Here is a 10,011-nt window from a genome sequence, read left to right on the forward strand (position 1 = left end):
ATGTTACTTATAACCATCCAACCACCAGAAGCCCTTAAGGCTTGGTAGGGTGGGAGACAAAGGTTCAAACTTTGCCTCTCCCACCAATTGTCACATTATGTGACTCTTTAAAAAATTCAGACGGATATGTAATATACACGTCTGATTCAATGGTAATTCATCACCCGTCAGTTCCCCTCATTGGCTCAGTTGAACCTCACTTAAAATAAGGGTAGAAGTAGGTGTAGGGTAAACTTTTGCTGACTGTCGAAAAAAAAAATTACTTATAACCATCCATCCAAGGGATCTGACCGTGAACCATAGTCCACGCTGTTTCTAAACTTTTTCCATACAAATGACATTTGAGCTGAAAGAACCATATGATGATCCCAAGCCATGTCAGAAGGGGCAGGCATCCCTTTCCTGTTCCAAAAAAATAAAAACACCGTGCCATGCCTCCTTGCTTTCTTGGTTAATCCCAACTGCAATTGCTAGTTCTGATCCAATAAACAGGCCTGCTTTCATCTTTCACATGAGAAATAATTGCAGTGCAAAAGAAAAGAAAACAACCCCAAGCGCACTGAAGAAGATGAACTTGCAAAAATTTAAGCAAGAGCAAAAAGAAGCCGGTTATGATGCGGCAGTCTTTAGTCATAGTACATGGATTATTTGAAACAATATTTCCAGCATCTCAAATTAAGTGAACCTCAATATATATGCGCTAAGCAAGATGTTTGAAACCCCATCATCATCAAATGCCTAATTCTAAAGTTTGTGATCCAGCTTGGTACAACAATTATGTCAGTCTGCTGCTTTTCAAAAACAGTTTCTTGATCATCCATCCCTTCCGAGCTTAAGGATGTCAAAGTTCACCAAAAACCAGCAGCTACTAAATAAACCACAAAGTTGAATATTATTATGACATAGAACTCAATTCCCACAGATATTTCTCTATTCCCGCCGCATTAAAACTATAACCCGATAGATTTCTCCACTTTCTGAATTTGGTTGAGGAATATCCATGTCATCTGTCAAGCAAATGTACACAAGATCAGTAAGTTTGGACAATCATCGTTCTCACACGTAAAACTTAAACCGGGGCAAAGTGTCGCTATTCATTTATCTTTTCAGGAAATCCATACGAGAGAGAGAGAGAGAGAGAGAGTACCATAACATGGGGGGCAATTCTAACACAGTACACTGGAAATCCAGTGTAAAATTTGAAGGGCCCACCAGACTTGAGGGTTTTCAAGACACAATCTAAAGAACCAGTGTATGGCAGCTTTCCTTCAGCATCTGGTTGCATCTTCTGTATTTGAGTTTTCACATAATCAAATGGTAAACTGCAAGCTGAAGCAAAAAATCCAGAAACAGTGCTGGCCCCTGAAAGGAAATAACAGATGATATAAAATTTTTGTAAATCAAAACAGAAGTGTTTAAAAGTGACTATCACACATTATGTCAAGTGACCTTTCTCCACACATTCAATTGTAGAAAAAGCAAAAATTATTTTTTAATGGCTTTCTTGTCCAAAAAGTAACAGAAACCGGATTAGAGACATTTTCTTTGGGCAAACAGTGCCGGATAATGCAACCAGACAATATTTCTTTTCTCAAAGACCTCTCTGCCTGGATCAGCCAAATGCATAATAGCCGTAAAAGAAAGAAAACCCCAGTGCCCCCAACAGTCCACAAACTTAAGTGTACTTTCAATCTCTTAGTATCACTAGCAGCATGAAAAGCAGAACAATGCAATCCACTTCAAGCATTGCAACCAAAAAAAAAAAAAAAAAACAGTTTGCATTCAAAAAAGAACCCACTTCCTGTGCCAAAATTTTACAGCATATGTCAATCTTTGATATCCTCCACGGCTTCAAGCCTAAATCTATTAGAAAGAAGGTTCTATAATTTGGAAAGCCCATAGGGGACTAAGGCACCATTATAATCTCACAACATTTGCACCCTGGCTAAGCACCAAAGTTGCAGAAAACGTAACAAGCAGCTAAAGGAGACTAATGTCATTGAAGATTGAGAGGTCACTTGGGTTTGAAAATCATTCCAAACTAGCCTCAAATCATTTAAGAAAGGTAAGGATGTCCAAGACTTTCTATAAACACTTATGTTTCCCATGGTCAGCTGACAGTAAATTATACAGCATCACTAGGTTTAAAGTTTAAGGAATCTAATGACAAAGCTGGGACACATCAAAATTCATATGGATCATTTCATACCTACAACAGTAGCAGCCTCGCCAAAACCAAGGGAATCCCTAAAGAACTCAACACTTTGATCATACGACGCAAGCATTCCCATGTTAAGTGCCATAGCCCTCACAACAGTAGGGCCAGCACCTTTCCAGAGTGCCAAAACTCCTTCATCGGCAGTAATACGATAAAGTGCATGAAATGCATTTTTGTAATTGCGCCTCTGGGCTGCAGGCAACGTAGTGTCAGCTTGCATACGAATGAGTGACAAGTCTGCAGGACTGCCAACACATGCTCCAATTGCTCCGGCTGTCAGACCGCACAAAGCTTTCTGATAAAGAGGTAAAGGCTTGCCATCATTTGCCTCAAGTGCTTTGTTAGTCAAAATCCTGTTATATAAAAGGAAAGGGTGACAAATAAGCATTGCAAATCAAGTAAGCTTTCCAAGCATTAACGCATCACCTATCCAAAAGAATCTTGTTCTGAAGCAAAATGTAAGGGCATAGCTTAGTTTTCGGTTTCCAAGTTCCCCATCCATACCATGCAATAGTGAAAATAGCAAATAAACTGAAGGAAGACAAGAAAGTGCTCCTTCATCCCAGAATTTCAGTTACATATCAGGAATGCAATTAACAACAGAGAAAGAAATTGACAGGCAAAACTGCAAAATCCAAATTCAGCCCTGATTACATAGAAACTAAGACAATGCATGGGCTACGACCCTAGAATGCAATGCAGGTCCATGACTGCATGACTTCAGCCACACACTAAAATATTTGTGTTTACATCATCCCTGTGAAAAACGAGGCCGACTTTTTACACAAGGGCATGGGAAAGAAATGAATAACAGTTTTTTCTGCTACTTTAGGTCATTACAAGTGAACAGAAAAAGGAAAGGATGTTTAACAATAGGACAGAGGAAGTGGCATTGTTGAGGTTTCAAGCCATCACAATTATCATTACTGCAAGCTGTAAGTGCTGCCTGGACCCTAATATCCAATTCCCCCACCCACCAACATGCTCATTCGTTTTGAATGGAAACTTCTTCCGGGAAGCTATCCCAGCACTTTTAACCGAGTTAATAGCAAGTGATCAAAATATATTTAGTATAAAATAACCCAGAAAGCTAAAGGGTATAGGTAAAAAGAGAATGTTCTTATTAAAATTTCACTAATAATGCTATCTTTTCCTCTTCCATTAACATGTACCAAAACAGCCGCTCAAACAAGAATAGTAGCATTTACTAACACATAACTGATGCAGGAAAATTTTAGGATTAACAATAAAATGATAACAAAATGTGGTTAAAAAACAGTTACAAGGCCAGAAAATTCAATATTCTGTGATGTTTATCAGACCTCTTTAATCTCAAGGAAGCATCCTGCTTTACGTACTTGACATTGCAACCACAATAAATGATAAATGACATGGACAAAGAAAGAGGCCAGTACAAACGCACTCAAAGCAAGCAAGTACTAAAGCCATCAAAAGCCGGAACAAAAAATTGAATACACGCAACATAATAAGAATAAAATCGACATTGACCAAGTTTGGTCTTTAAAAAAGAATCCAAAAACAATTGGTTTATCATTCATCAAAGATAAAATGATCCCTCTTCACAACAATACTCACCTGAAAGATCCAAGTCTGGCAGTTGTGTATGTGGCTTGTCTAAGCAACCCAGCACTCAAACCCTGCTCAGAATTTCAGGATGACATGAATAAGTGATGCATAAGTTCCCAAAAAAGTTCCTTGATGGAAGCACAAAAGATATGCATAACAGTCCAGAAAAAAAAAAGAGCAGCCACATTTTGAACTGACAAAACAGAGAGTTTGGGGAAGAATCATTAGCAAGGATCAAGCCAAATATTTACCAAAAAAAAAATGAAAGCTCAAAATGAATCTTGTATAACATATGAGAGACTGTAAGCCTACTCAATAGTGCCTATGGACAATGGAACAACAGTTCCATACAGAATGAAAGCGACTGCATGTATTTAAAATCTCTTAACTAATCCTAATAAAACAATTATTCACAGTCCTCTCAATGAATAATTGTACTACTTCTGGATTTGAGGATTAAAGAGAGTGCAATTCCAAACGAAGAAAACGTTAGTCAAAAAATGTCCAACAAACACTGACCCTGCTGAGAAGGTCAGAAGGCTTCAAATTAACCACTTTCATTTGCACACAGATTTAACTGCATTGCTCGAGACAGAAGATAAATATAACCACCTAATTTTCATTTTTGCACCTTCCAACATGCAAATGAATTAAGGCAATGCCCTAGCATACAATTCCATGAAATATCAGAGACAGCAGATAAAGTACAGCTCGACTGGCGTGACGTGAATCTGACACACATACATAGCGAAAGTCAAATCTAAGTTCAGATGGTTAATTCTACAAGTCAACTTCAAACAATCATTCGAAATGGCTGCAAAACTGAAAATACTCGGCAGCAGATAGGCACAAACCTTATAAAAGGCACCAACACCCTCATTCTTAAGCATTTTCTTAGTAACTTCAGCAGCTGATCCCTCGCCCAACTGGATTCTCACCTGCACTTATCAAAAAAAGTTAGCAATTAAGGAAAAAAATCAACCCACCAGTGCTCAAAGCCTCCCCGGAAGGTCAAAATCAAACACCATTCTTTCATTTCAGAAAGTAAGGATTTTTAGCTTTCTATGAGAACCCATCTCAATTTATATCCAAATAAGACCCCCAATCCTATCACCTCTCATCCTAGCATTAAACAGACCCTCGTTTAGATCTCAAGAGATCATTAACAATTTAATTAAATCTTAAACATCAAAAAACAAAAAATGACTTCACGAATCGACATATGCCCATTTGATCCAAGATCTAAAACCCCCTATAGATACCACTCAAACCCCCAATAAAAATCAAAACTTTTGCATAAACTCGCAAATTCCCAGAACCCCGCATGAAAAAAACCGAAGTAATAATGCAAATCCAACATCTTAAAACAAGAAAAAAAAATACCAACTTTAAAGAAACAATAGAAGCTTGCAAAAATGAAATGCACAGAAATAACCCAAAACAGAAAATTGAAGCTGTAGCACACCTTAATCATGTCGATGGGCTGGATGACACAGGTGGCAAGCATGCCAGAGGCACCTCCATTGACGAACGGCTTAACGGTAGGCCATACACCGGTGGGAGGTGACGTCTTAGGCTTCTCCTCTCCCATTTCTTCTCTTGAGATTTCCTCAAAGCAAAGAAAGAAACAGAGAGACAGAGAAAGGGGAAGGACGAAAGGGGTTGGCGAAATACACGAGGGCTTATTGACAGAGAAGAGCTGAGGTAATGCCTAAAGGTATTTATATATCTCTCCACGCCACGCTGTTGTGGACTCAACAACTACTCAGTCTTCCTTTGACAACCAACAAAATATTGAGGAAAAAACCTCTCCGCTTTTTCACATTTTTCTGTCATGTGCTCAAAAACAATAAACAGTAGTATAATGCTATATAAAAACATATGATGCTAAACCTTCAACAAAAAAGCTGTCTAAATATAGTGAAATAAAAAGCTGTCTAAATGGTGAAATAAAAAGCTTCCAAGAAAAAAAGCTGACATATGGTGAAATATAGACATGGATTTGCATTCATTTGCACTAGGCAGAAAGAATTTACAGATAGAAAATTGTGTATTTCTAGTCTTTGTTCTTGGCCACAAGTTTCATATTATGCCCACTTCATATATTATCTCCTCATCCATCTTCCAATTTCTTTTTTTTTCAATTTTTCTTTTATGGTTCCCTTCAATGGCTAGCATATAGCATGAGATTCTAAATAAATGGTGCTAGTAAATGTGAAGGGAGGTAAGCAACATATCACATAGTATTTCTTACATCTAAGACTTTTTTTTTTTCATTAACAAGATTGAAAATTTGCACCTGTAATTTCAATAATTCAAAGAGTTTTTTTTTTTTGTGTGTGTTTAGGTTTTAATGAAGGATGAGTCAGCCCGAAAAGGCAAGTGAAAACCAAGTTTTTTTTAAGTACTTATTTGAAATAGAGTCGGTCATTCATAGTCATCTCGGATTAATTATGAAAAACTGTTTTAAAAGATGTGCATATCAATTTTTATTTAAAAAAGGTTAGCTTTTTATCCGTGCAGTGTGCAAGTTTACATTTTATTTATTGAATTAAATAATGCTGAAAATAAGGATGTTTTGTGGCCAAGTATAAAACTTTCTTAAATCATAACAGCTTTAATAAGATTTTTTTAGTAGGTGTCAAGGGAAATTGGTTTATTTTACTGAACTTATCATCTAAATGTTCAAATTCACATTTATTGTGGCATAGTTTTATAGTTATTTTCCCAATTTAACACCATTCTTATAAATTTAATCTTTAGGCCCTATATAAGAGTCATTGGTTAGTTGTACCTGCATTTGATTAAACCAAAAACCAAAAAAAAAATTTTAAAAAAAAAAAAAAGCAAAATGGAGTATATGTTTAGACAGAAAATCAATTGACAATGTAATTGGATTGGTTAATTGTAATAAAATAATATCGGACGTGATTTTTGAAAATTGAAATAGATTGAAAATTTTTTTATTTAAGTACGCTAAAAATGCGCAGGATTACTACAAAGATAAATGAATTAAAAATATAGGATCTATCTGTGGAGAAAATAAATCACCAAAACAGACTGAAACATAGATCCACTCAAAAAAAGAATATGAAACCACAAAAAATAATAAAAAATATGAATAAAAATTAGGAACTAGAGGAATGGAATATTGATCAAATAATGTGAGTACAAACTAGGTATTCTTTCTGTAATATTCTAAAATAGGTTCAACCGTTTATAATCACCAAATGTTTATTATGAAAAACGATTTAAGTAAGTTAAAGAATTTATATTTTTTGTTTTGTAAGAAAATGGTATATCACAAATGTAATATAGAATTACACTTTATGATATTTTCCTTTTATGAGAAAATGAAATATCACAAACATAGTACATAATTATAGATCATGCTCTTTCCTATAAGTCAAGGCATCAAACAAATATCTTTTGACTTCATGAATATAAGAAAAAGCTATTATAACTAAAACTTCAATGTCAACATAATCAATTTTTACAAAACTGGAAAAAAAAAAAGCATTTTACCTGTGCAAGTATCATGATAGCAATTTACCCAACTAGCATTACTCTTCTTTAAAAATTTAACCAACAAAGCCCATTAATGGGTGTCATTTGCTTACTTATACCCAAATTCTTTTAAATCAAACCTACAAAAAATGGTGTATATATAGTTCCCTAAGTGGTTGGGGAGAAAATCAATCACCTAAGTGGTTGGATGGGTTGACATCTTTTTTTTTTTTTTTTTTGTCATTGGTCATTTAGAACGCTAGTTGTATATAGAAATTCTAACATACTAGCAATATGAATTTGTCTCTAACATTATCTTGTAGATTCAAGAAGCAAAGAGAACCACTGGGCCAATGGCTCAGTGGCCATCAGGGCCTTCCTTGGTCTGTAAGTGAGGATTCAAACTTCACCTGCAGCGAAAAAAATTTAAGGATTGTATCATAACACTCCTTTGGTCTAGTTGGGTCTGTATACCCACTAGCCCCTACCACAGCCTCCTTAGGCTCCCCATCTCCCTTAGATTAGGATAGAATAGGTTATACAAATGTATCGACCAAAAAAAAAAAAAAAAAAAAAAAGAAGCAAAGAGGAAGAGTGATACTTTCTCAATTGACACAACTCACACTCTAAACTATATAGTACATAATTAGGACTAGGAATCAACTTGTCCAAGTGGTTGTAAATATGAAGCAAAACAACTAAATGCAACCTCAATTAATTATAAAAGTGCCATACATCTTCCAATTTTTTTCACCTTTTATGATAGCTTATCAAGAAGTCATTTAGGCACTGAAGGCGCATGATATTTGAAAAACATCCACCATCAGACTTCTTCCAATTTTCTTCGTCTTCTATGATAGGTTATCAAGAAGTCAAACAAACACTGAAGGCATATGGCATTTGACAAGTATCCATGAAGTTTCCATGGTATCAGATAAAGGAGGTCTATATATCTACTTTTTAAGATGCTTTTGAGCCATTTAATCTTTGTTTATAGGTTCTTCCAAATTCAGTATTGCAGCTTATAGCATTTTCAGATTGCATGGCTAGTAGAGGAGTCGAAACACTAGTTTTCAACTTCTTATGTGAAGAGTTAGAATTAGACAAGTCTACTCTAATAAAAAGTTCAACAATTTCAACAATTAACATCTCACTTGCCCTATTAAATTAACGTTTTTCCTTAGGTAGTAATGGCTTTATAACAAAATGAGAAGAATGAGATCCATCAAAATATAATCCACCTGCAACCTCACCATCTCTTGTTTCTTCACACTATATACTCATTTCTAGTGCCAACCTATCACCAAATTGATTCACTGAATGAACAAGTCATGCACATTGACAATAGTATACATCATCCATAAGAGTGGACAATTTCTAACCATCTTTTAGCGACCAATCTAAGATGGGAGTTGATCAATCAGAGACACTTTATACATGGAGCCGAAGTATTGATTGTCTCTTAACCCTTCTTCTTCTCTTTCTTCCCAATTAGGGATGTTTGATGTAGTATTTAATCATGTTCGTCTAGCAAATAAAGATAATGCAATATAAGACTAACGTGCCAAGTTTTCCTCTTTATCTTTGCTATCTTGCAATTCGAACCTTGTACTATGTAACCTTCACAAAGAATGTTGCCTCAACCAATTCCCCAATTTCAAAAAGTTGGTGATCATATTTCTCTATTGTGAGAGCAAGCAACCACAAAATTACAAAATGTCCTTTTCAAGGAATTTAACAAAAAAAAAAAAAAAAAGCAAGCAACAACAAGGCATGAAAAAAGAAGAAAAAATGTAAACAATAGATGAGATAGGAAAAGGTGATGGAGACCTTAATATAAAAGAAGATTAAACATGACTTTTAGATTTAAAATAGATGAAGGAGATATCTATATAATAAGTATGTTACTTTTGTGCCTATGCAATGCACGAAATACCTATTAAACAAAAAGAAAATGTCGAAGCTCAATATGACCAAAAAAATACAGATAGAATCTAATTAAAACACAAAAAGAGAAATTAGGAAAACTAGGGAATGAAATAGTTGATGTAAAAATATATTCATTTATAATCAGAACTAAGTTTCCATTCGTAGCTTTCTGAAACTTGGTCGATCATCTATAATCACTCATTTTCTGCTAAAAAACCATTTTTAAGTAACATAATGCATCCATCTTAATTATTAAAATGTCATACATTTTTTAGTTTTCTTCGTCTTGTATGATTCTTTATCAAGAAATCATTTAGGTATGAAAGACGCACAAGTACATGCAAACACTCATGAACTGTCCACAACATTGGACACAAGAGATCTTTTTAAGATGCTTTTGGACCATTTAATTTTGTTTACAATTTCTTTCGAATTAGACCTCATGAGTTTATCTTAACACAGGAAATCTTTTTAAGTTGCCTTTGAACCATTTAATTTTGTTTAGAAGTTCTTCCAAATCAGAGCTCATGAGTTTGTCGTAACAATCAGAGTAAGTATTATTTGAACAATTTCAACTAAGACATCTCTAATATGAAAAGAATAAGTGTTATTTGAACAACTCGTTTTCCTCACACCAATTCCCAAATTGACTCATTAATGATCAAGTCATGCACATTCACGATAGTTTGCACTTTGCACCATATATAACCATCTATTAGCGACCAATCTAAAGAGAGCGTAGATCAATCAGAGATGCTCCATATGAGAAA

The 10,011-nt window shown here is 35.0% G+C and overlaps 1 protein-coding gene across 1 annotated transcript; it reads right to left on the reverse strand.

Moving 5' to 3' along the window:
* Window positions 1–560: 560 nt before the first annotated feature.
* LOC113723679 (mitochondrial dicarboxylate/tricarboxylate transporter DTC) lies at window positions 561–5,668 on the reverse strand. Its single transcript, XM_027246666.2, has 6 exons — window positions 5,271–5,668; window positions 4,660–4,743; window positions 3,815–3,876; window positions 2,210–2,571; window positions 1,148–1,362; window positions 561–1,007 (listed from the first exon to the last, which is right to left on the reverse strand). Exons 1-6 carry the CDS (start codon window positions 5,394–5,396, stop codon window positions 951–953), a joined length of 906 nt encoding a protein of 301 aa, XP_027102467.2. The 5' UTR covers window positions 5,397–5,668; the 3' UTR covers window positions 561–950.
* Window positions 5,669–10,011: the final 4,343 nt, after the last annotated feature.

Source organism: Coffea arabica, chromosome 1c (assembly GCF_036785885.1).
Source record: "Coffea arabica cultivar ET-39 chromosome 1c, Coffea Arabica ET-39 HiFi, whole genome shotgun sequence".
Classification (NCBI taxonomy): domain Eukaryota; kingdom Viridiplantae; phylum Streptophyta; class Magnoliopsida; order Gentianales; family Rubiaceae; genus Coffea; species Coffea arabica.